The sequence below is a fragment of the Apaloderma vittatum genome, unplaced genomic scaffold (genome assembly GCF_000703405.1).
Source record: "Apaloderma vittatum isolate BGI_N311 unplaced genomic scaffold, ASM70340v1 scaffold15793, whole genome shotgun sequence".
Lineage (NCBI taxonomy): Eukaryota > Metazoa > Chordata > Aves > Trogoniformes > Trogonidae > Apaloderma > Apaloderma vittatum.
The window spans coordinates 19,093-46,663 of NW_009706574.1; the positions used below are offsets into that span (position 1 = coordinate 19,093).

The 27,571-nt window shown below is 43.3% G+C and overlaps 1 protein-coding gene across 1 annotated transcript in view; it reads right to left on the reverse strand.

Annotated features, from left to right (window-relative positions):
* RASA1 (RAS p21 protein activator (GTPase activating protein) 1) overlaps positions 1-25,916 on the reverse strand; it is a gene marked incomplete at its 3' end in the record, with an annotated part of 44,962 nt that extends 19,046 nt beyond the window's left edge. The window contains exons 1-11 of the mRNA XM_009865854.1: positions 25,909-25,916; positions 24,023-24,172; positions 20,634-20,769; positions 19,679-19,749; positions 16,506-16,623; positions 15,470-15,501; positions 13,907-13,959; positions 13,044-13,194; positions 5,856-5,934; positions 2,922-3,042; positions 754-910 (exon numbers count right to left, since the gene is read on the reverse strand). Of these exons, the coding sequence (XP_009864156.1) occupies positions 754-910; positions 2,922-3,042; positions 5,856-5,934; positions 13,044-13,194; positions 13,907-13,959; positions 15,470-15,501; positions 16,506-16,623; positions 19,679-19,749; positions 20,634-20,769; positions 24,023-24,172; positions 25,909-25,916 (1,076 nt within the window). The remainder of the gene's footprint in view (positions 1-753; positions 911-2,921; positions 3,043-5,855; positions 5,935-13,043; positions 13,195-13,906; positions 13,960-15,469; positions 15,502-16,505; positions 16,624-19,678; positions 19,750-20,633; positions 20,770-24,022; positions 24,173-25,908) is intronic.
* Positions 25,917-27,571: the final 1,655 nt, after the last annotated feature.

The following is a 27,571-nucleotide window of genomic DNA, read 5'->3' on the forward strand; positions in this document are numbered from 1 at the left end:
AACCTGCTCTTGTTAATTACCAACGATATCTCAAAGGCTTTTGATTCTCTGCTTCTTTGCTAATCACATCCCTTGCAGTTGTGGTAGTTTGAGTATCTAAATATTACAGGAAATAAGATTTGAAGAGAAAATTATTTCTGAATATAGTAATTGTGCAAAAGCAATTTCTGATGATGTTGAGTTATATGAACTAGTTTACTATTAAGTTAGTCTGATCTAACAATGTCCTTAAATAGAAAAGCACTTCACCTATCCAAGTCAGCTTTCAAATACCTATCCAAATAACGTGGAACTTTTGGAATTGATAAAATCATTTATCTTGTCAATTCTCAGTGCAAAAGGATTAAACTCCCCAGTTCATAACCTCTAAGGTCTGTAAAATGGAACATGGAACAATTAACATGCTCAATATTCAAAAATGACATTGCAAAAAAGCTTGAATCATCAGCACATCTTACTTCACAAGAAATCGTTAGCACTAAATTCTACAATTTAATGTTAATACTGAATTCTAAAATTTCTAGCCAGGAGTTTTTTAGGAATGGTTGCTAGCAATCAAGTCGCCATAGTTAAACAAGTTATTACTCATCAGCTACACCTGCCTGCGACTGCAGGCTCCCCGCATGAACCACGAGCCACAACACAAGCCAGGGCTACTGGTCACCAAGGACTTGTTGCCCACGTCTTGAATGTGCCTCAAACCAGCGGTCACCTCTCCAGCTGCACACACAACAAGAAAAACCAGCGTCTTACCTGCCAAACAAACTGTCGTGTACCCCATAGACAGAGCACACGCTCAGGTCTATGAGTCCTTTGGGTTTCGTGGCTCGTTTCTCACTTTCAAAATAAATAAGCTGGGCATCGTTTCCCTCTAATATAAAGTACAAGTTTTTCCACCTCTTTCCTTTACCTGTAAAAGCATCAAGCAAAAAGTTATGAAACTGTTTAGAAGAAAGCGTGGGTTTTGTAAATGAAGAGAACTGAAGAGGGCGGTAAAGCTTTTGTCAAAGTGCAACAGCAGCAGGACATCCAGTCCATCACACCTCAGTTACAGCAGTGGTACACGTATTCGATTCTATTTAACGTGTGGTTAAAATTAGATCCCCTTCACAGACGCAAGTAAAGCTGCAAAATGTTCTCTGAACATTTTCACCAATTTCAGTAGGATCAGGTGCATACGAGCCACCTGGACAGTGAGCTCCCATCAGCCTTACGACCGCATCCACACGGTTTGAGAATAGCGATGCTGTGGATCCCTTTTATTACAGCTTTGATTAAGAACAGGCTGCTGACAGGAAAAGTTACTCCTGAACTCTGACCAACGTCTACCAGGTTCCACTGCAGAAACAGGAACACGTTGTGGGCAAACTGAAATCGAACCCAACACAACCACACCGAGACCTCGCTGGGTCCCACTTGTTTGAGAGAGAACCTTTTCTGAACCACAGCAGGTGAGTAACTTCTGCAGATAATCCCTGCCCAAGTCACAGTGCCATTTAGCAACATCTTCCAGACTTAATTCTGTACTTTGACCATCATAAAACCACCACAAGCCTCCACAACTAGCACCATTTTGAAAAGAGGAATCTAACAAGTCATTATTACATCCCGTCTCCAAGGTGGAAAAGTGCTTTTATGGAATTTGTTCTGTATATACACAGCTAAGGACATCTCTCTACAACTATTCAGGACTCTAGTTTGTCCAGCATATGTCATTGCCTTTTTTAACTAAACATTTTCCATTCGTTCTTATCGGATTTCTCTCTGTGACATCCTCTACACCTCCTCTCAGAATCAGCCTTATCCGCAGAAAGACGCTTTCCTTGTTCTGTCCAGAGGGTCTACAGCTTCGGGTGGTTTGGGTTTTCAGGATCTCTCCTATTTGGCTGTATGTAAAATCGTATCTCCTTTCCCACTTTTGGTCACTACTCAGATTACCATCCGTAACTCACCCTTCTAGTTACAGTCTCTGCCATCTGCAGAAATTTTATTACTGGTAGTTTTCCTGCTTCCTTGAAAGGCTTTACAGAATGTAGAAATTGGTAGGGGACTGGCTTCCTAAGAACTTTGCAGACTTGTTCCACAGCTGTTCTTCAGGGTTACACTGAGATGAGTCGAGCAGTCAGCTTTTAATATATTTTTTCTATGTTATGTCCACCACACCTGGGTTAGAGCCCTAAAAGAGTTGCTGTGTGTCTTGTACAGCAGAGTATACGTTTTAAATTTAAGATTTAAGGCATATTATCTAACTTGGAATAACAAAATTAAAGCAGCTGTGCTGTCCAACAAACATACAGATTTGTACTGTTGTAGCTCTGTCTAACCTACTCTAACCAGCTGTGCTGTGCTGATTTTTTTGAGGATCACTGCCAGTCAGCATCCTCACACTGTGCGTCGTTTCTATACCCCGTCACCGTGTTTACGTGCTACTTCTGGAAAGCGATCCTTCAGACTCTTCAGAATCTTTTTCCCAACTCAGTTTTTTCCTTCCCACACCACAACTGTGCTGAGTTCATTCAGTGTGCCTGCTCAGCGCGGGGCTGGCTGAGGCATGACCCTGCTGCAGGGTGCAGCGTCCTCTCGGGGCAGAGCAGAGGGCAAGGTCCTGACGCCGCTGTTCTGGTGGTCAGCACCCAGACACGGGGACACGGAATGAGGCTGCACCAGGAGCAGGTTCTGCACCGGGAGGGCGCTCAGTCACCAGACCACGCTCCCCAGGGAGGTGGTCACAGCACCCAGCCTGGCACAGCTCAAGGAGCATCGAGGCAACATATTCTGTTTTTAGGTGGTCTTGTGAGACGCAGGGAGTTTGACATACCGATCCTCAAGGGTCCCTTTCAACCTGACGAATTCTAATATTCTATGACCTAGATATAAATTTTTTTTAAGGAAGAAAAACCACAGAAGTAAACATAACTCACTTTTTTTCAGAAGATAACCTTTTTTGACAATATTTTTATAAAAAGCATCCTTTGTTTTCCGACGAATTGTATTGTATATTTCTCTTCCATCCAGTGTATCATTAAGCACTTGCTCTTGATGCTGTTAAATATGTAAGAAAAATGTGTTTTAAGCTCAGAAATGGCCATCAAGAAGTTGCATACTATGAAACCACAACCAAGATCATCTTAGTGCATGCTACCAACTCACTACCATTGTTCTCTCATGCATTTTAATAAAGCTATATAACTTTTCATACAATGCCCTTACTATGAGAATAATACAATTATTTCCATATTTCCAGATTTATTACAAAAGAAAAAAAGCTTTCAATATAGATCAACTCTTTACAAAGTAACATTGTGGTTTTTTCATACTAAATAAAAAGCAGCATCTTTCACCATGGTTTCTGTTAAATTTAGGCATGCATTTAAAGATTTATCTTACTTCCAACTGTCTCCTACCAAAGCTTTTGGGACTGAGTAATCCTGGATAAACTCTGAAGCAACAAGGATTGTGCAGATTGCAGTTAAAACTGACTCCGAGCTGCCCAGGCCCTCACTAATCCCGTCAGAACACACATGTTACAACGAGCAGAACTCAGCACAAGAGAAGAAAGCAGAAACTGGATGATCTCAAAATGCAGGTAACGAATGAGAATGGCCAAAAGCCAGGTCTGACCTTACGGAAGAAGCTGATCAGTAAAAGTTGTTTAGCCAGAAGAAAATGTGAAAAGACAGACTGTCAAGCAGGGATAGCAGCACGGAGATGACAAGTGACACAGGGACACTCACACTAAATACTCTACTCTTCTTCCTGCCCATATGTGTGCAAGAATTATGGATTTGAACAGCATCACAAAAGCAGGATGACAAACACTTTGCTGGTACTAACAGGAATGACAGGACTGACAACAGAAGCAACATTCAGACATTTATGAGCTCAAGACTATCTCCATAACACAACTGCATGTGGAACAGCGCACAAAATGACAGAGCCAGTGACAAATATTTTTAGGTAAATTTCATGTGTATACACAGGAAACCAATCAGATTGACTGTAAAAGCATGGAAGGCTTTTGAACTTTTTTCCCCCTCGAGAACACAGAGCATGGAAGGAACATCACACAAAGCTGGACGCAGGTTGCACAACTGAGCAGTAAATTTTTAAACAAAGAAAGGCACAAATAAATATACCCAAATAGGTTAAAAAATGTCACCTCACAAAGAAAACTAGTCAATGCAGACAAGATCACTAACACAGGAACTCGAAGTGCAAAGGACTGAAACGAAGGCACCTGCTGCCATGATTGGATAGCAGTGACCGAGCACGAGCAGAGCTCCCGGAGAAGCCCTTCAAGGAGCCGTCTCAGGGTTCACATTCGCTCTTTGTCCCAACTCACCGAGCGTGAGCTACCAGCAACAAACAGCTGGGGTGCACTGACCACACAGCCCAGCCAGCCAGCAGTACAGAGAAGATGAGAGCTGACACAGTGTAACTCTACTAGTGCAACAGGAAAGTTACACCCGTTGACACCTCTAGATCACACAAAACCAGATGCCCGAGCAGACACGTCCCTTGCAGGGGGACTGAGCTGTGACCCATGTGGCTCCTTCAGTGCAGAGGGTCTGGCAGCAACAGAGCCAACTCCCGTCCCACTAACAGCGCGGGTTACACACCAGCATTTGGCTCACACGCTGTTCTGGCCCTGGCAGATCAGGGACTGCACAGACTCAAGAGTTTCTCCGTTCTTCCAACCCCTAATGTGGTGTGATTCTTGCCCTGTCCTGCTCCCAGGACAGGGGGCTGAGGAGGGCAAGATGCTCGGGGCGGGCACCGCCAGGGCAGCTGATGCCAATGGGCCGAAGGGACGCTCCACGCCACGCAGCACAGGAGCGGCTACGAGCAGAGTGGCTGCACATCAGGCTGCTCGTGGGGGGTTTTCAGCCTTTGCATCACCCTCACCCTCCTGCTTCTGCTTGTTAAACTGCTTTTATGCCAACCCAGGATTTTTTTGGCTTTCTCCCCACACCCCTCAGGAGAGGGGAGTGGGCAACCAAAGGTGTGGGTGCTGAGCTGCTCACCAGAGTCAACTCACAGAAAACCACACCTATTCTAGGATACCTCTGTTAGGGATTTTCCAGAGAGAAAGAGAATTACCCATGACGTGGTACTTTAAACTGCTCTGGGACACCACACTTAAAGGTGAGCTCACACCAAAATGGGGGGCAGCAGGGCAGCGCTACAAACAGACAGGACCAGCTTTGGGGTGCTTAGATTAGTGGGCTGACTATGAGAGAATACAAGAAATCTTGCATTAATACGACAGACCCCACAAAGGGGTGTAAATTGAGTGTAACTCTACTTAGGGAGGAAATGAAAGGCAGATTTGTAAGGACTGGAACAGTAAAAGGAGGGGGAACAACACATCTATGTATACTTTATAATCATAACCTTATGAGAAGGTAGATGACGGGGTGTGTGTGCTCAAGACTCGTCCTTTAAGATGATCACCTGCTCTGGGGCAAGAGCACTCGGGAACAAGCCCTGCCATCACCCCCGAAGCTTTCCTGTGCTCACAGGTTTTCTCTGGCAGAAGAAAAACCCCAGAAGAAAGGAAGGCATCCTGGTTCCCCTGACACGGGACGAAGGCACACAGCTCGGCCGGGCCAGGGCCCGGGGCAGAGGAGGGACACCTCGGGAGGCAGACAGAGCTGACCACAGCCCCTGCGGGCTGCAGCCCTCACCTCGGTCAGTGAGTGCACGAGAGCACAGAACAGCAGAAACACACTGGCTGAAAGCCTCACCACTGGAGGTGACACCGTGTAGCTGCCGCTGGCATCTCTGCCGCAAACTGATCTGATGATGATGAGGTTTGTGTCTTCGGTCACAAGTGCTCGCAGATGAAATCTTACCTGCATTGGAACAGGATCTTTAAGGTAATACCCTTCGACAATCTGCTCTTTTCTATAGTGTTCAATGATGTCAGCGATGCTGTTCCAACAAGAAAAAGAGGATTGGAGTGTTAAACAGGTTAGTTTTCCTTCTGTTTCAGAATTTTCTCTTCCATACAACCACAGAAAACTTTCCCACGAAGTTTTAATAAAATCAAGTGTTAAACATCATAATCTCATTTGAAGCAATGAGGATTTCCTAATACACTAAAGTCAAGAAAGCTCACAAAACTGTATTCAGAATGCATTAATTCTAAACTCTGTAAAATATTTTAAATAGTTGCTTAAAATGCCAAATGAGGACACTGCTTTCCTTCCACATTCACACAGCACACGCACATTACCAGCTCTCCAACCAGGCTGAAAATTGCTATTTCACTGGCAATAATTTTCAAGTCCCAGAGTAACTAGCAAAGGCGAATGGGAGACAGCGCAATTTCCTTTTAGGAGGGCAGAACAGAACATAGAGGAGGTTTGTAGCAGAGCTTGTACAGATCATACTTGTAAATCACCCAGCTACCCTGTTGAATCAAATACTCAACCAGCAGCACTCCTCCACAGGGAAGCGCTGCTCCTGCCACCAGGCTCAGGTCGCAGCTACGTTTGGGAGTCTTAGGAGAGAAGGAGCAGCAGATACGAGCTGAAATTCAAGACATCTGAGTTGGTCCAACTTATTTTTTGCAGCTGTTGAAGTTTACTTTTTAATAAAGAGCAGCAACATGAACATCAATAGAAATTAGTAATTTGTACGCAAAACATCAACCTAAAAAAATTTGCTAAATTAAACAGAAAACAAAAATACGCTGTGTGTCTTCTCACTTCTAGCACACCCAGCTGTAACCACAAAAGCAGGCAGCCATGAAACCCTGATATGTTACACTTGGATACAATTGTGCCCCAAAGGAACAATATCTGGTATTTCAAAAATAAACTCAAAAACTTTTAAATAAAGATATAAACAAGACAACTTTGTTCACTTTTCTGTCTCTTACTCTAAAGCTACAAACTAGTGCCCACTTGATAAAATAATGTTCCCACAAATATTTTTTGTTTTCAAGGTATGTAGAGAAAGATACAAAATTCTCTTTCAGTATTACTAAAAATCAAATACTTTATTTCAGTTTTTACCAAGGTCCAATCTGCATAAGCCATTTTCTGCATTGCCATGCTACTGAAAACAAAGATTCAGTCATATTTTGCTTCTTGAAGAGCCACTTCCAACACCCTATAATAAGTAAAAAAGCATTACATATGATTTCTCCTAATTCTCAAATCAAGAATACCTTGAATGTCAACGCCTCTTCCCCTTTCTTGGTTAAAAATGCGGACAGGAGTTCCTCACTGCAAGCACCAGGCACCTATTTTACTCCAGCTTCATAAGACACGCCGAAGAATAAACACAGCTGGATCTGAAAACTCGTTCTGTAGTTCAGGCACCACATAGACCAGGACTCTGTCTCTCGACAGAGAGACTCAGGCTCAGCTCTGCAGCCCCATCCTCCCGCAAGTGAGCTCGGCTCGGAGGGTCACTTACACTTCCCTGCCACTAGCACAGCTCCGACGCCTGGCGACTGCAAACACGAAGATACCAGGTATCTCCAGACAAGTACGTTACGGAACACGGATCTGCAAGTGATGGGTTATCTCCCATGTAAAACGTCAAGCATGGAATCAGACTGACCACAAAACTTATCTAGGGGACAAAAGAATGAATCACAGTCTTCAATGTCAGGCAGCAACAACAATCCTACTTACGCAAAACATATGAAGGAACACAAGAATAAACATACATTTAGAAAACCCACACATTAAACTTGGTTTGATATAAAAAAAAAAAAAAAAAGATGGATCTTGATACTACATCACAGCTACTTGGGAAATTTTAAAATGCTCAGCACAGAGATTGTTGGGCTCCCCAGGTCTGTGCTACTCAGACGACTATCGAAGTACCTCACCATCATGAGCAATATCATTTCCTCAACACTGAGTGTGAATTGGGAGCTATTCGAGCTGCTGACGGGTGAATTAAAGAATCCAGAAAGCAGAACTAAACAACACCATTCTATACACTGTTACACTATAAAGATGAAGAATTTACTGTAAACCCACATCGTTCAGCTCACCACATTACAGGTTTATCTACCATCTTCCAATCATCCACCAAATTGTGCTGTCTCAAATTCAAGCTTGCTCACCTATTTACTGGGACAATGTTTCTTATCTTCTCCTTTGACATGGAATCACCAGAAATAAAGAACCACTCCTAATTTTAGAGGACTTTTGAATGCTGTTAACTTTGGAAAGAAGGGAAACAGAGGGAAAAAAAGGACAGAGAAATGGCCTGGTGTGCTTTTGCTACCACGTGTTCTCACACCAGAATTCAAACATCTGTGAGTGCTGTCTTGCACAAGAACACTGTAAAAACACAGAGGGAAGTTACTGACAGGGCAGCTGGGCACAGAAATCGCTTCTGGAGAGCACCTAGCACAACCCCTCGGCTCAGAGCAGAGTCAGCTGTGGCAGCTGCTCTGTCTCCTGCCCACTCGTGTCCCGAGCTCCTCCAAGGACGGAGGCTCCACAAACCTTTCTCGGTGACTTGTTCCAGTGTTTGATCACCCTCACAGCAACAGGCACACACCAGCGATTGCACATCTGTAGCGGCTGCACATCTGCAGACTCAGATCTCACGAAGCAGTCACTGAAACGACTGCACAGGGTCTGCCTGGGAGGGAGCTGGTTTTGTTGCTGGCAGCCCGTGCAGCGCTGCGTTTCAGATGTGTGACCGAAACACTGTGCTGATAACGCGGCGCTGTTTTGTCTGCTGCTGAGGCACTGTCGCAGTGTTGAGGCTTTCTTTCTCCCCACACTGTTCCCTGGTGCCCACCCTGCAAATGGGACAGGGGTGGGCAAGGAATGAGGAGCAGACACGGGACATTCCCTGCCACAATGTCACACACAGCCACGAAACTCCACGAGAGGTGGAGGAAGAGAGGGATGCGAAAGGCCCTGTCGGGGAGAGACCTCCAGCCATCAGAGGAACATCCCACAGTGCTTGCTCACCTGCAGCCCTCAGTGCTGGGAAGAAAACAGGAAAAGCAGTGTGGCAGAACTCGTGGGTGAAGACGGACAGTTTAGTAGGTGCAGGTGGGGGCAGGACAGCAGTGATGCAGAAGCACTCGCTCACACCCGGACTGACGCTCACGGTCTGGGCAGCACTCATCCGGGAAGATGAAACATCCCCTTTTTTTACTGCTGAGCACAGCTCTTGGGCCCGTTTGGTTCTCTCGAAAACAGAGAAAGCCTCAGCACGGCACGGGCATGGATCAGCAAGAGCCAAACACGGGTGTGACACCCACATGTCAGAGCAGCAGATCTGGATCAGGGCACCTGACCGGCTATTGCGAGGAGGGTTAACGCCACCCCAGCCAGAGTCGGTGCTACCACCGAGGAAAGGGTTGGCCAGTTTTTCCGTGGAAATGTAGAAAGATAAATCATGTAGTAATTTTGCTATCCATGGAATAAACCGAAAGGTCCCAAGAGTTAAATGCTTCAGGGAAGTCCACAGGAAAATGCTCCTTCATCACAGTCAGAACTGTCCCCAGATGAACACAACACGGGTGTTCTAGACCCAGACCCGCAGGGGGACAGTGGAAAGACCACAGGCAGGCTGCTCTGCAGAGCACAGTCATGAAAACAGGCTTCCGTACAACAGACCGCAGGCACAGCCTGTCAGTCATACTCATCAACAGCAATTAAGCGATTTACAGGGAAGAGGTTGGTGGAAAAACGAGTCTTCCTACAGAGCAGAGGACACAGAGTTCTCAGGATGTACCCAGGACCTCTTTCCCCACGGTCACCTGCAACAACTTCTGGAATACAAGCAGATACGCTCCTGCTTATGCAGGTTATCGAGATTCCAGCCCCATGTACGGGTACTGAAAACATCTCAAAACCGGAACCTGATAAACGTGTTTCCTTACTATTCTTCAGATTCTTACTTTTGCAGGGGAAAATCCCAGTCTACTATTTATTGAGACTATAACTGTACTCAGTACTCTGCAAACAAGGAGCAGATTGCTTTCAATCTATCTATTACCTCAATTCCCATCACAAAAACGGTGAGAGTATTAAAAATACTCTACTACAAAGTGCAATTTTGTAAAGATCTAGTCCAACGCTTGTAACAGATTTCAAAGGACATAAATTGAGGCTATTTAGGGAAAAAGTTTAATATAGAAAAGCTTATAGTTAATGGAAACTGTCAGACAGATGCATTTAAACAAGAATTAGCACTTCTTGTATCTGAAAAACACTGCAATAAGCCATGAAGACAGACCTCTGTACCAAGATATACTTCAATAGTTTCATTATCTTGCATAAATTCACGCTTTGTTTATCTTTGTTCTGGATTCAGTGCTGTGTTCGTCACTTTTCAGCCACTTCCAAATACTTCTCATAACAAAACCACATTAACTAAAGATTTCACATACTTAAAGATTTCTTTCTTACTGTATCCCCATTAAAAGAATAAATACAAGAATTAAAAAGCCTGAAAATCTATTCCCTTTCCTGCTCCTTACTTACTGCCTTCTCCAGATCTTACATTACAGAATTTGGGCAGTTGGCACCTTCATCTTGCAGTTCTATTAACTTGCAGTGCATACTTCACTACGTGTTTGGAAGTTCACCAACCTGCAGCACACACTAAGTTGACTGAATGTGAGCCTAGGAGCACAGTGGTAATTCTGCAAAAGTTGCAACAAAAAAAAAGCTTTTCAAGCTACGCAGATTCTATTTCAGAGAAGGGAAGATCTCTGCAAACTACACACCAAAATATTTAAAAGAGAAATTCTGAAACCATTTTATCGTAACTTAACGCCACTTAACCTTACAATCTTGTTTTCTGTTTAACAGCACAGAAAGAATCTCCTTCAGAAGTGAATTCAAGAGAATTCAGCACTGTGTTCTGAAGTAGTAACCTATGTAAGGGGGTAACTTTCTGAAGGTATGCTCTTGAATGATGCAAAACCATCTGGGACTACTAAGAGTAGCGCTAATTCGCTGCTTAGTTTGACATCACCTCATCACAGAATCAATCAGAGAATCACAGAATCACAGACTGTTGGGGTTGGAAGGACCTCTAGAGATCATCCAGTGCCACCCCCTGCCAGAGCAAGGTCACCCAGGGCAGCCCCACAGGAACGCGTCGAGACGGGTTGGGAAGTCTCCAGAGCAGGAGACTCCACACCCTCTCTGGGCAGCCTGGGCCAGGGCTCCGGCACCCGCACAGCCAACAAGTTTCTCCTCATGTTGAGGTGGAACTTCCCATGTTCTAACTTAAACCCATCATTCCTTGTCCTATTACTGGGCACCACTGAGCAGAGATTGTCCCCTTCCTCTTGACCCCCACCCCTCAGATACTTCTCTACATTAATAAATCCCCTCTCAGTCGTCTCCTTTCCAGGCTGAACAGCCCCAGCTCTCTCAGTCTCTCTTCCCAGCAGAGATGTTCAGTCCCTTGATCCCTCTCGTAGCTCTCCCTTGGACTCACTCCAGCAGGTCCCTGTCTCTCTGGAACTGGGGAGCCCAAACTGGACACAGCACTCCAGTGGTGGTCTCACCAGAGGGGGAGCAGAACCTCCCCAGCCCTGCTGGACACACTTTTCTTAATGCAGGTCTAGGGAAGTTCTCCTCGCCTTCTGCTCTGCCCTGCCCTACAGCGAGGTCCTACCTCATCTACCATCCTCCTCATGAGCCACGTGGCTAGGGAACGGGCAAAACAGCGTTCACCTGCATGAAAGGCTGACACTGCAGCCAGCTGGGCTTCCAGTAAGGATGTCTGGAGGCCAGACTGGTCAATGCAGAAGGTACTCAGGCAACTTGGGGGTGGGATATGCAGGGGCTCGTAAGGGTCCTGCTGTCCAGCCTCACGCCAGCGTCCCTTCGGAGTCCTATGAAAAAGTTCACTGAAATCTCAGTTGGGAGACCTGGGCATCTTCTCACGGCACACCAGCTGCTGGGACATTGTAGAGAGGTTGATACTGGTCTCTTCTCACAGGGAATTAGGGACAGAACCAGGGGGAATGGTTGCAACTTGCAACAGGGCAAGTTCAGGCTGGACATTAGGAAGAAATTCTTCACAGAAAGAGTGGACCCTGGAACAGACTGCCTAGGGAGGGGGTTGAGTCGCCATCCCTGGATGTGTTCAAGTGTCGTTTAGATGTGGTGTTGGGTGATATGGTTTAGGGGTGAACTTGTAGTGTAGGGTTAATGGTTGGACTCGATGATCCCAAGGGTCTTTTCCAACTTGAATTGTTCTGTGATTCTATCTCTACCTACCCAGAAGCCATGTGGGAAGAGAGAGAAATTTCTCTGTTGGGATGAAGAAAGCCCTGATTCTGCGTGAGCAAGTCTGGAAAAGCGCTGGTTTTGTGAGGCAGGCAACTGCCTTCACGAAAGAGGGACACGAGTTGTCACTGAGGAGTCTTGTATGTACCACAACTCTAAAAACAGGATTATCAAGGATGGAGCTGTATTGCTGCCTTCTCCTACAAAAGGGGAAACATATCTTGTGATAAATTACTATTTTTTTTGTGCCAATGGCAAAAACAAAAGTACTCAAAGTTTGCTCACTCCATGTGAGGTGATCCGTACTGCTGACCCGAGTGTCACACACATCACAGTGCACTTTAATGACATTTTCCAGCCGAGAAGGTAGTTCTACCCTGCTCCCATAAATGCTCACTGCCATTATTTAACAGCCCCTGTGGAACGTCTGAGAGACGGAACTGCTATTTTTATTTTCCCTTTTCAAATAAACAAGGATAAAAACTGCAGCCTCCAAGACAACACACCATTCTCTCAATTACGAATCGACGTACGACCCACACAACCCACCGTTCACCATGTGGAGAGGCTGGTCTGTGGAAGGACGAGACTTCAGAAGAAACAAGCCACGCTTGGGCTTCTGCAAGCTTTAAGAACTTGCTCAAAGAAACTACTAACCAAGTTAGGCACAATGGTCAGTGTGCTGTTAAGAAAACTATAGAGTCTTAGAGTCACAGCAGTAAATAATCACCAGGAGCAAGTTATACAAATTCTCTACACAAACATAAAACACGCGCAGTTACTTTCTCCACTAAAACTTACCTGTTATAGTATCTGCCTCCCATCATGAACTGATTGTTTGATGTTGGACATATTTTAAACCGCTGGATATTTTCACTGGTCCGAAAATAAAGTGAATAATCACCAGGTGTATTATCTGAAGGCCTCACAAGAAAACCGCACACCTGGCCAACTGAAAAGATATCGTAATAGTATTACTTTTCTTAGCGTTATTTATGAGCCCTTGTCAAATCTATTTCCACATAAACGAGCAAGAATCACACACTTGAGGAAATACCAAGTCTCTAAGGTAAATCACAACAGTGATCTCTAACTAGGTGAACTAGTACTAAACTGCCAAAATTAACGCAAAATGTTTTAGGTATAGCTAGCAGCCTAGACACGTCTTTGCCACCTCTTTACAAGGATATACAAAAACCAGTTTGACCACTCATTTTCAACAATTAAAAATTTCTCTTCTATTAGTTAAATATGCTACTTAACAATACAGGTCAAAAATCATGATGTTTTCATTTAAACAAATATTTGCTCTATGAAAGTGCTAAAAAAGTTTGTGATTTATTTTCCTTTGGGTATACAAAAGTATATTTTTCGCAGCTTTTTGAGGAAGACAACAATTAATAAAATAATTTGCTACGTTTATATAAATTTTTTTTAAAAATAAATCAGTAAATTAATTGTGCTTAAGAATATACTCAATACTCAAAGCCACAACAGTTTTCTTCCCATGTAGTGTTCTATTGGGGTAAAAACCTCAGGGGCTGGTCAGACGAAGGCACCCACATACGTACAGATACCAAATGAGGTTTTGCCATGATTTAACACAAGTAGCATCGCTTTGTGCCACTTCACCGCCACCATGTTTCAATCAGAAATACAAGTACCTGTCATCAGCAAATTGTAAGCCTCTTGTTTGGAGATCTTCCCATGGAACCATCTTAACAAAGATGAAGAGAAAAATTAGAAAGCAAGACTACCAGCTCTCTTTTTTGGCCGTGGTGACATCCAAGGCTCTGGCATCTACGAACTGACCTTTATTTAAAAAGCACCTGACACATATAGATGACATAATCAGTGATTAAGGTACTTCATGGCTCTGTTCTACCAACGGCATGAAAAAACTAACCTTGATGGGCACATAAACAAACTCGTTTCAGTATAAACGTCCAGCACTTGGAGCCGACACTGAAATCCAGCTGTGCCGAGAGGAAAACACGTTGCCTCGGCGCTGGGCGGTTTGACGGGCACTGCCCCAGGTCAGCACCACACAGCAATGTACTTGAGTAACGAAACCCGGAGCTCAAACAAGGAGTTAGACGCGGTACAGAAAAACTCCAGCTGAGAAGCTGGGGAAGTAAAACCCAGCTTTCTCAGAGCGCTGAACACCACCCCTGGGTCTCACACCTCGCGCCTTCCCCAAGCTGTGTCCTGAGAACGGTTCACCAGCTGCTCTCTGTCTGCTCAGCGGACACACTGCGACTCAGCAGCCTGTTCTGCCCTTAAAGGGGAGCCAGAGACACAGCCAACAGGAGCTCCAGTCCCAATCTCCTCTCCACACCACCTGTAGAGGAAAATTCTGGCCGCTGCCTCGCCAGGACCCCCGCGGGGGGCACAAAACCCAGCAGACAGAGAGCACCAAAGCTCAGGCACCTGCTACCAGCTGCTCTGCAAAGTCAACAAATACGTCCTACACTTGACAGCTTTCCTACCATCAGACTGGCTGCTGGAACTCCAGCAAACAGTAAACAAACACAAATATTCCAGTGACTTTCTTTCTCCTGTCAAGACACTGAGAAAGGTCTCCTCCAGCATCATGGAGACTGCGAGCTGGGGAGCAGGAAAAAAGCAGCAGATGCAAACATGACGAGCAAATGGGAGGACAGATGAAATAAGCCGCCAGAAATAATTTCAGAACTCTCTGGCCACTCATCTTTGCTTCTGAAAATAACCTACTGACAGCTTGGCATATTAATACATTGTTGATTAATAAACCTGTTGATTCCGTCTTTAAGAAATTAAATTATTTAAGCAAAGAGAACTCCTATAGCTCTCAAGCTTTCTCTTTAACATTTAGGTGTTATTACATGCAGCTCTAACTATCACACTACAATTTCTCTCATAGTACTCTGCTCTCTCTCCAGCATTTTGAGTTGTTCAGTTCTGAAAAAACATCACATTCATAAATATTCTACTGTGCATATTTTGGCTGAAAGTGATCAAACAGGGACTCATCTAGGATCTCAACGTTGCAAAACCCATCAGCAATAGGCATAGCTATCTCAGGACTCTTTCATGTTAATTATCCACACACCCTCAGCAGCTCACACAGAAAAAAGTCTTGAGATGAAAAAAACAGTCTCTTTAAACTTCCCAAAAGCTGGGAAATCTCATAGCTACAGTTTACAAACAGTTACAATTGCTTTTAATAACAAAACAAAAATCCTTACATTTTGCCTTCATGGGGATCTTCTTCTCTTCCCTAATGAGAAAATTAATATATTAAGTGCATGACAACAGTACAGCTCTGTTCAGAAAAAATAAACTTCACAGGTTATGACCTTCTGTAGGAAAAAAACATTACGAAGTCTGAGACATTTTTCAGCTAAAGTGGTTATTGCAGTTCTATGAAAAGAAGTTTCCTCTTCATTTACTAAGTGGAAATTCAGCCAAAATATGTGACTCCAGAGGACTGCTTCTGTAGTGTTTCAAGCTCTTTACAGGCTGCAACTTTCCAAACAGCTCTCCTAGGGCTGACCGAACCGCTGATCTATCAGTCCATAGCTCGATACCCTGGTCCTGCCGCTCCAGCCACTTGCATCCCGACACGTATTTGTGAGAAGCATCTGCAGACAGGGCTAGCAGCAAAACACAGGGACTGGGCAGGGAAATATTATCAAAAATATTTGATAATATTTGACTCCAAAGCAATGCTGAGCTTGCAAAAAAAACCCCAAAAACCTTGTTCTGTTTGTTTGTTCCCTTCTGAAGCATACTGAACCCTCTGTTCCCCTACAGCGACTGAGTTATCTGCAGGTTGTATTTACACTTCCTGAGCCCACGCAAGCCCTTGCAGGCACAGTTAACTCACTAACACATTTTCAACCCACACTTTATCCTTGAAAAAGAGAAAGACCTAACACAATGCAAAATTATATTCTGTACGGTTTGTGACTGTTTCATGGCAAACATAAAAGAGAAATGTAATTAGACGAGTAGCAGACCACCAGGAGAGCTGAGCTTAGGAAACTGCCGGGTGAATTTACCGCAATGTTCATCTGTGCTCCTCTGGACAACACGTGAACAAGCATTTTTCTGATAGTGAACTAGGCTTAGTGGTTTGTTATACTATTTTAAAGCAAGGATTGGAAAAGTATATAACTAGAAAACAGGCAACTAATGCCACTAGTTCTCGTTTATTCCAACATTATTTTACAAAAAAAAATTTTAAAACATTGAAGAAATCTGAACATAAAAATCACTCACCACTTCTTCCACAAGGTCTTCTACAATAAGACCTTGCTCATCTGTCCGTAGGTTTGTAACCCACATCCACCCATCCTCCAGCTCGTTGTGGACAATAAACATGTCTCCTTTAAGGAAACTGAAGACGGTTACAGAAAGATTTGAATCAGACATGTAATCATAATATAAAGCTCAACGAAAACAACGAAATCCTGAGTATAATCTTCACAAAATATCTGAGAAAAGCTGTTTGTGAAACATGCATGACTTGATAGCTCAATCACACCGTGTATTGTTTCCCACAGTTAAGTGGCTGCTCTGTATTACTATTTATACTTTAGTATCTCATACATAACCCCAGTTCTGCCGACTCTGGAATGCGCTCAGGATGTATAAAACATGAATAACACCACAACATTATTAAAAGACAGTAATAGTTTTCTTTTATCGAGAGGGATCAAATACTAAACACAAGTAAAATAACCAGACACACCCTTAATAGTCTTTAAGAAAATATTACTCTTTCATCAAAAACTAGTCTTGTATAAGAAAAGCCTGTGGATTATCTGTTCTTTGTGTTTTATATGAAGACAAGGGCTACAAAGAGAGTGCAGAACAGCAGCCAGAGAAGCCATGCTATTAACCACAAGCATAAATAAGAAGCATTAATATGTGTAACAGAGTTAACATAAGTGATTTCTCAGGTGTTATCTCAAAATCAGGTCATACAAAAACCTTTCGCTGTAGCACAGTGAGACTCCTCAGCCAAGACTGACGATGCATCGGGAAATGGTAACAGCACTGAAGCTCATGAGCTGCTATTTCAGTGCAAAACCACACACCAAATTTCCATGGCATTTCTCTCATGTGAAGTAGGCCAACAGCAAAGGCATTAACTCGAGAACAAAGTGAACAGTAAGAACTGAAGAACAAAACCCAACAAGTGACTACTGAAAACACAGGATAAATTTGGCTGCCACTGAACCTGAAACCTAGGAATGAGCGACAGAGAGCAAGAGCACCCTCCATCAACCCTGTTACAAAGAACTATACATTAACTGCCCAAAAGACTGGCTGAAATTAACGCTGTAATACTTCAAACTTTCTGAATCTTAACTATGACATTAAAGTTTCAAGGGAAGGTTCTCTGAAACGCGTAAAAACTACAAAAGCATAGTCATTTGACATAGAACAAAGCAAGAACTTTGGTCCCAGCTATGCCAAAAATAGAATTATCTTAGACACGTGAGTCTCAAAATTCAAGCACAGAACTTTAAATTTTTGCTGTAACCTAAAAGAGGGCAAAAGGCTACAATTTTCTATAGTTTGAGTTACAGCAAAGTAATAAAATAGTTTTTCCTCATTGATAAGTGCAATAGGGCACTTCATGGACTCGGTCTATCTTTTCATTCTCACATGTACTAGAAAGCTTTACCTGCAATAGGCGATTAGAGTCCCTTCCCTGTCTTACCACACTCTTGTCATCCACTAATTAATTGTAAAGACAAATAACACCACGGAATTCTTTAAAGAGGTCGGATAGGACTGGACTGTGAACCTTGGGATGAAGGATATAAAGCTCCCAACCAACCTGCTTCAGATACAGGGCAAATATTCCTGAAACCAAGACAATTCCCAACTCAATCGGTTGTGTTAAATCATCTTACGAAACCAAGACTGTCTCATTAGAGAGATTAGAAAGCACTGCAGATCTCTTAGAAATCCTCCTACTTTTCCATGTGAAAAAGAAAAGAAATGGCTCTGGCATCTCAAGGAAGCCATATCACCCCCAGGCAAACAGCGTCGACTCTTCTGCTGGACCCGGGACTGGTGGGTTTGTTTCCTTTCCACACCGCATCTCATGCAAATGCAAGAAAGGTGGAGAAGTACAGACAATCCCTAAAGAAGTTACTGAGGTACCCGTGTTAGAAGAGAAGCATACACGTGTTAACGGAAAAGTAGGAGAACATGAGATACAGGCCTGCGATTCAGTATTTTATTTTTTTTACAAAATGGGAGACTGCACATTTTAAATAGACTCTTTCCAGAAGGAGGGATGGATGAGAAGGGAAGGGAAAACCATTCTTGCTCTATCTTATGGAGAGAGAAGTAAAGAAAACTTTGAAAAAACAGTCACCACGTCAACAGGCAAGAAAAGGAATACTAGAACACTGAAGGCAAAGCTTTTTTAATATTGCTCCTTCTTTCTTATTTCAAAGAAGGCATGAAATACTTCATTGCCATGTATGAGTAGTCAATGTTCACATTCTCCTTCTAGTGGCCAGAACTGGTTTGGCTTAAACTATTTATCTGCTATTTAATTAGTTCTGTGGCAGTTTGGGAAGAAATCCTAGACAAGAGGCCTTTCTCCATAGAATTCCTTCATACACAAATTTATCCTCTTGCAGAAAGCCCACCAAGTCCAAATGTCAACGCAGCACCACCACGGCCACCAAACCATGCCCCCAGGTGCTGCGTCTACGTGGTTTTTTTGAGCACCTCCAGGGATGGTGGCTCCACCACTGCCCTGAGCAACCTGTTCCAATGCCTGACAGCCTTTTCCACAAAGAAATTTTTCCTAATATCCAATCTCAACCCTCATTGGTGCAGCTTGAGGTCATTTCTTTTTGTGCTACTGCTTGTTACACGGGAGAAGGGACCGACTCCCACCTCACTACAGCCTCCCGTCTGGCAGGTGCAGAGCGATGAGGTCCCCCCGTGTCTCCCTTTCTCCAGCTGCACAGCCCCAGCCCCCTCACCTGCTCCCCATCAGATGTGTCCTGCAGACCCCTCACCAGCCCCGCTGCCCTTCTCTGGGCCTGCTCCAGCACCTCCACGTCTTTCTTGTCACAAAGGGCCCCAAACTGCACACAGGGCTCAAGCTGTGCCCTCACTGGGGCCACGTACAAGGGGACAGTCCCTTCCCCACTCCTGCTGGACACCCTGGTTTTGATCTGGGCCAGGATGCCACTGGCCTTCTTGGCCACCTGGGCACCCTGCTGGCTCATGCTCAGCCCAGCATCCTTTCCTGCTGGACTAGTTCCAACAAAAAACAAACAAACAGAGAGGCATCATCTTTTAATCTAAGTGCATAAAGCTTAACATGCAACTGGACAGTATTTGCATACGTACACATACCTGAATAATTACTATTTATAAATACTCTTGAGAATTTCACTGGTGTTAAAGCATACCTTATTTCATCAGTTTCTGGCACTTTGGTGTAAGGCAGAATTGCTCGAACTCTCCTTCTGTCCTCCACAGGCTAAAATTTAAGAAACAAGAGCAAAGATAGTATTTTTCACTCTTTTTCATGTAGAATCTTTCTCCCCAGTGTTAAGGTATTCTGAGGGAAAGGACTTGTAGCAGCCACTTATGTTCCCTTCACCAGTTCTAAATTTTCAAAAGCTCAAGACCACCGAGAGCCTGAAAAGCACAATCTATAGTTAGCTTCCACAGCTCTCACCTTGTTTGTCATCCAGCGTGACAGGTAACATACGTTTATCATCTTCAAAACAAACTACCAGTAAGCTAATTTCCATGAAAGTATACTTATAAACTTTCTTCCACTTAGGATGGAAATTTCCATAAGTTTGACATTCGGAAATATCTTCGTTTAACCTTTTGGGGTTGTTTTTTTCGGAGGGGAGAGGGAAGGGCATTATGCGGCATTTTGTCTCATTTTATTTGCTTACATTGTTTTAAGGATGGGCATATGAGAGAAGATCCATTTTCCCAAGCCTTGGTTATTTCCAGGATGCATATTTTGAAACCCTTGTTGGACACTCAAAACCTCACACACAAACCAGCAGAGGTTGTACTGCAGTAGCCCAGAACTGCGCATTTCCTTGTTTATTTACTTAAAATTCTATGAATCCGCTTGGAAATAACTGCAACATCTGACATCTAGGTTTCTCATCACACACTTCCATTAAGTAACAATTTTGGTTTTTTTAAATTGTTACTTTTAACCAGTAAGAACTCATTTTTATCTTCCTGATACATCAACATGTACTGAGCCTCTGCAGAACCACCAGAAACTTTGCACAATACTTTTTTTCCCCAAAGAAAACTATGGATGGTGATTAAAGTTACTCACATTTAACTAAACAGCAGCTAAAATTTTACTAGAAGAATTTTACCACTTGCCTCTGGAGGTGCTACTGGAAACAAGAGCTTTTCCCCTTTCAGCAAACAGGACACATGGCTGTAATACCCAATGAGGTCGGAGAGTGAAGCGAAACGACGTCCACCGATGTAATAGTCTCCACACATGGCAATAATCCTGCCAGCAAAAAAGAAAGGTTGATGCAAGAAAATTTTTTGCTACCAATCTTTTTAGGAAAAAGGAAACAAGGATAATGCTTAATTTTTAAAGCAATCCCTACACCCAGTGAAATGCACTATCAAAAGCCTCCTATAAACATGTAAGTAAGTCGTAGCTACTGAATATTTCATCAAAAACAGCAGATACACATCGCACGATGCATCACTATTTTAAGACTCTAAAGGAAGTGCTGATTAACAAAAAACATTTGTTGGAATCAAATTAAATAGAAAAATATAATTCTGACTGTCCTTGAAATCTGAAATAATACACTGGTAAAAACAAAAGCACTATTATTTGTATCATCCAGGCTATATAGATTTTATGACAGGCTTATATAAATTTAAAAAAAAGCATTTAACAACAAATAACTGCACTTGATTACACAATAGAGAAAACAAGCACCTTCAAAAACTAGATACTTAATGCTGGTTCAACATCCATATTAAAAGTTAAGAAATGACGTCAGAACAATCGAAGTATATCCCTATAATCAATTTAAACATTTGCTAACTCACAGGGGGAAAAATGCTTACAAAACCATTGCAGAAGTGTAACACAATTCTTAAAAACTCCCACACCTTTACCCTTTGAGGGCTGTGTTTTTCCGACAGCAGGGAGCTGTGAAAAAACTTAAATGTTTTTGACCAGACAAGCCACAGAAATTATCACATGAAGTGAATCGGTGGCTGCAAGAAGACTGGACTTTCTTCAGCAGCAGAGATCAGGCAGGAATCTTCAGTAGCAGCTCACTCGCATTCTTACAAAAATTTAAGAAATTGAGAAACAAATTATTACCCAGCTAAGCAAATTTTGCTGCTAAAAAAAAGTAATTAAAAAATCTAAAAGCTTGTGTTAATTGTCCCTCCAGTTTTCAGAAGAGATACAAATTATCTTTCAGAAATTTCAAAACAAATTACAGCAGCAAGAATAAACACGTTTGAATCTTCCTGGTGTTCCTACTTCATTTTTGATGCCTTCACAAAGCTTGCGAACAAAAGCCAAAAGGAGATTAACAACCCCAAAGACTCGGTTGCCAAGAAGCTTATCCTTCAGCCCAAAGGAGTGCACTGCTCACTTGGGCTTCTTCCATTTTCACTCTCCTTCTTTAACAGATCAGTATTTTAACACACGCCTGCCCAAAATCTTCTGCTTTGAAGTAAATTATTTCTCCCCAACAGTGACACAACATGCTCACAGAGATGAATCTTCAGAGGTGAAATCTACACAACACAACTTTAAGGACACAGGCTACAGACACTTTGTCATATTTTCTTTAAGATTCCTTGGTAAATGATACAGAGATTAGGTTCTAAATGAAATGTAGTATTTCAGATTATTATTTCATCAGGCTTAAATGAATCCTTTCTTCAGAACACTGAGCCAGCACACACAGAAAGACTTCTGCAGTCAAAAAAAATTCTGAAGGACAAGATTAAAAGATAAATATTTTCTTCCAAGATATTTTGGATCACTCTCACAAAAAAAAAAGGTAACAGTTCAGTGAAAAATGCTGCCAGATTCATACGCTGCAAACCCATCACGTGCGCACGAACACATATGCCTGTACACAACTTTCAAGAGGCATCAACTGAAGAGTTTAAGAAACCTTCCTCTAATATGTTGGCATTTCAGTTGCACAGCAACCTAAGAAGCGTCTAATGTCAAAAATAGCACTTTTAGGGAATGAAATACGAGGGACATTTGTTAGCAATGGAAATTCCACCCATTCCTGGCAGGGCAGCAATCGGCGAAGACCAAGCCTTGGCGCAAAGAGCACTTTGCTGTGAGGGACACAGGAGATCCCTTCCCCTACCTGCTCGAGGTGACGCCAAGGCCGGCATTCCCTGGGCTGGCAGTGCTCGCCTGTCTGGTAACAAGCAAAACGCACACTCGGCAGCCAAAGAATGAAACTGGAAACACCTCCAGCCTCTGAGGAACGCTTTTAATTCACAAGTTGACTCCCTTTGTATATTTACCTCCGAGTGTTCGAGGGATCTCAGAAGGAAAGAGTCTTTAAGGCCTGAAAATACGGTCCGGGCCCTTTCCCGGGGGAAGCAGGAGTCACTGGACTGTTTTCTACCCACGACGCGGGAAAAGCTTTCATGGCCAGCACGAACAGACTGTCACGTGCCTGACACTGGCTCTCAAAGAAGTCAATGGGGAATAACCCAGCACTCCCACAGCACTAGAGAGCAAGCCGTAGCACAGTTTATTTCCCTGCTACTGCTGCACAGCGACCAGTTCCCAAACCACCACCAGTGCAGCTGAGAAACCAAAACTGACGGCTCTGACGGCAAGGGGCGAGCCCGAGATACCCTTTGTGTGCTGTGCTGTCTGCACGCAAGAGAATTAACCCCAGCACCAGTGGCAGACCAAAACCCCTGAGCCACACTCCATCACACGGCAAACCACGCGCACAGTGGCTCACGGGTCGATACTCCAGGTGATTCCCACTCCGGAGGCTGAAGGCTTTGCTTTACTTTTGTTTGTTGCTGTCAAGACACCTGACACAGATTTTTTTACTGCTCAGGGAACATTTGCTTTTCTCTTCCGTACAGATGAACATCGCCCTGCAGCACTCTGCTTGCTGAGTAACCTCCATGTTCTTCTCAGAATACATCTCATTTACGCTGCAGAATACATGAACGTACTGACGTGCAGTTTGCCGATGGTAAAATAATCCCAGTCACAACTTCTACTAAAGAGCTACTTGTACTGAGAACAAGTACTTCTAACACACACTGAGAGCTGTTTCCAGCAAACCCTCAGATTATTAATACATCACCTCTTTTGTCTATTCTTGGTTTTTTGGGGGGAGGCTCCCTCAAAATTAAGGAAATAACCAGATGTGCTACCACTCCAAGTAGGTCCTGTGAGCTACAGTCACTGCCACAGAGCAGACTCGCAACAATCTGCCTGACTGATCAATGAAACCTCACGTTGCTTTCAGTCTACGGAAAACTCTTTTAGACAGGCTCCTCCACCGACACGTTGCTGGTTTCCTCACATTTCTGTTCTTTAGCCCATAAAGCAATTTTTAAGTAGCAGGTTTTAAATTAACACAAATAAAAAGCTGTACCGTGCAAGAATAAAGTATCAAAAATACTAAATTATAATACCATGATTGTCAACCGTTCATTTTCTACTTTGTTCCAAACCCAAAAGCAAACAGATTACAGTATTTAAAAATAAAACATTTAATCCTCACCTAAAATGATTGACATTTGTTTTACTAAGGAATGAAAGCACAAATGAACCTGGTCTCCGATCACTCTCTCGAATAAGGTAACTCCCAGGTTTTCCTGCTTGTCGAAGACGTTCTTCTGCGATCGTTCTATCGAGTTTTCCATGATACCACCTGAAAAAGAGTAACAATAGGTGTCCTTAGAATTTATGGTCTTTTTTTATCCACACAGAAGAGACCTATGAAACAAACAAAAGCTCTCAGTCAAAATGACGTAACCCCAAACCCCTGTTTCAAAGTTATCTCATCTCTACCTGTTCAACCTCCCAGTTTACTTATTTCCAGAAAACAATTATTTTTAGAACAGCACAGCTTTTCAGGCAACCTGCTTCTTCCAGCAAGTCACCCCAAGGGGCAGAGGGCCTCTACACTTCATCAGCTTTTCTCTCCTCCCCGACTTGCTTATATTAAACAAACAGACCCAGGTGACTGATCTGACTTGGAAGACTGATCTATTTTAAGCCTTTTCGGGCTTCAGTTCAGGCTGGATTTTCCAAAAAACCACAAACTGAGAACTGTAACCTGTTTCTCAGCTGACACAGACACCGATGTACGAAAAGTCTGCACTGAACTGGAGTGACAGCACAACCAGATCACTGTCCAGCCCCTAAACAGCCAAATCTCAGCGCAGTGTGTACCCACCACGCAAAGCAAGCGCAGAGGCGTGACAAACCACAGACGGCAGATCGTGACCGAGGAACGTTGCAGCCTCAAGCAAAGGTTAGACCGTCACCTTCATTTGCCTTACCTCAGTTTACTCACACAGCTTTTGTGAGAACACTTGTTCTACTCAGAATGATCAAGTATTAGGCTTAAAGAAAAAGAAAACAAAAAGCTGTGGAAAGCACCATCCAAACATAAAGCGCAGCATTGTTCTCATCATGCTCACAAAGCTACGACATGTTCTGGGGCGACACACTGCAATAATTTATTAGCTCTACATCCATCAACTGACTGTAGTTAGTTCAACCTTTAATTTCCACAATCAGGGAAACACCAGCTCCCACACAGCCCCTGTTTCAGACATTTTAAACCTTTTACCACTTCAGACCAGTCGCCTTTTCGTTCTAAGAGTTCATATACGTCTTGCAAGAGTTATGGAAATGTGTTTTGGAAGCGATCTGAAAATGACCTTTCTGAATTAATATATACATGAGTACAAAGAACTGCAGAGATTACAGTTCCGGAAAAAAAGATACTTAATAGCTGGACTGTTGATAGAATCTGACCAGTTTTGAGAACTCCTGTAAGAAAGAAAACCTAAAGGACTGTGTACCTGCACACACACGCTGCTGCTCACCTTGGCCAACCCGTGTGCCTGCCAGCGGAGCTCTCCTTTGCTTTTCCTCCTCACCCCGATCACAAGTTAAATCAGAAACAGACTGACACTGCCACCAAGCACCGAACTCCCCAGAGAACCAGGACACCTTGACAATCCAGAAGTACTTTGAAATCAGCATTCCATGAAGGATATTTTAAACTAACAATAGGTTCAGTAAGCTTTTATTTGTTCCTATTTATCACCCGCTTGAAAAACAATCTTAACTCTACTGAGTGTTACAATACGGGCGACAGGCACGCTTTCAAACAGGGGAAGGTGAAAGTGTTAACGTAAAGTACTAAAAAAAATAAAATAAATACACAAGCAAATCAAAAAGCCAGAACTACTGACAAACAAAACCTGCAACTTTCATAAGGCGCTGTGATTTCTTGGTATCACAAACTGGGGATTACTTTCTCCCAGGCCTAACAGTCTACATATACTCTCTGTTGTTCAACAGTTTTACATCATGCCTATCAGAAGACACTTATTACCTGGTAAAGTAGAGGCAAGGTTAAACATTATTTGCCCCTTCATTTCAGAAAAGGTTTGTTTTCTGAAATAAAAATACTTACTTCTAGGTGCAATTAAATTCCGTGTCACTGAGGAGATATTTGAAGTGTTAACAGCCGATATAATATATGCTGTATTTTACAGCTCATTATGCATTCGTGCAACATACAAATTACTCTATACCATTAGCGACAGAAATAACTATTAGCACAGATTTTAATTACCAGCTGGTAAGAAGACACAAATAGCAGTAAAACAATAAACATTGAGCAGAAAACAGCTCAAGTGGTATACTCAGGAAGCCTCTCCAGATGGCACACATCTTTAAAAATAGAATACACACTTAAGTGCAAGCTTTTAAGATCGCAATACAATATGCAAAATTATTTTCAAGAAATAACAGCACTTTTTCAGAGAGTTGGCTTTCACCTCCTGGCAGAACCACTTCATTCAAGCAATATGAACCACAAGACTGTTGAACTACTTCATTTTTAGAAGTACGCATCTTGAATTTCATTCAGCTGTCACCCGTTGTCAGTATTTCACGAGGGTGCACTCCGCAACTTTGTGTAATTACCTTCAAGCAGTCTGATAACAAATAGTGAAGACTATTTTCCAAAATTGCGCTACTCAATCTCCTGTAAGGGTACTAAGCGCTCAATTAAGGAGTGGCATCACCTTTTCGTTTTTTTCTTAAGGTTATGAGACTGGGTTTTTTTGCTTTGAAAAGCATCCATAGATCAATTTTTGTGTGAATACTGGCTGACGTACTGAGCACAAATTTATACTAGTGAAAAATGTTACGATCGCTTGGGATGTGCTATCAGTTATAAAGGAAGATCCATCCAACGTTCAGGGCTACCCAAAAAAGTGCAACAGAAGTGACTGAACTACAGAACCTGCCCCACACATGGCAATCCCATTGGAGAATAAAGGGTGCAGAACGCTCTGAAGAACAGGACCAAGGTATCACAAAATTCAGAATAAAGTCCCAGACCCTCTGGCCTGGACCCTCAATCAAGTATCTCACTGAGGCTCGAGTTCAGCATTTCTGAACAAATCCATCACAAGAATCTACCCTTCCCTCTTCAGAGGCTCTGCACCATTTCAGATTCTGCAGGTCAGCATCACCAGCTTCAGCCTTTGCCGCTGTAACATCTTCAAGTTTAACGTACTCGTAGCCAGAAGCAACATTGAACCAGATCTCTGGATTTACACCAACTACAGCTTCTGCACAGAGGTACGACGGAGTCCCAGCTCCAGCGCACCGCAAGTCTCATGAGAAAAACAAGGGTTTGGATGGGAGGGTATGAAAGAGAACACCTGCCCAGCTGTTCGTGAGGACAGAGCTGCCCCACGGCTGCGACTGACCACACACGTGCGCTCCAACTGTCGCTTCCTGCCACAGACAAGGCGCCATCCATTCAGGCAGCCACCTCCACCTGCGTGCCCTGCGTCTGAACGCTTCTGTATTCCCAGCATGAGCCCTGCCAATGTGTAAACGCTGACAATCCACTATCCTCACAGCGTTCCGAGCACACAAAACCGAATGACACTCTGAATCACAGCTGGTGCCCTGGCACTACAGCAGCTATTATGAGATATATTAAAAGAGAGAATGCAAGCAGCCTTGCAACAGAACGCCCCGTGTGTTGCCTGATCTAGTTGAGAGGTGGCGT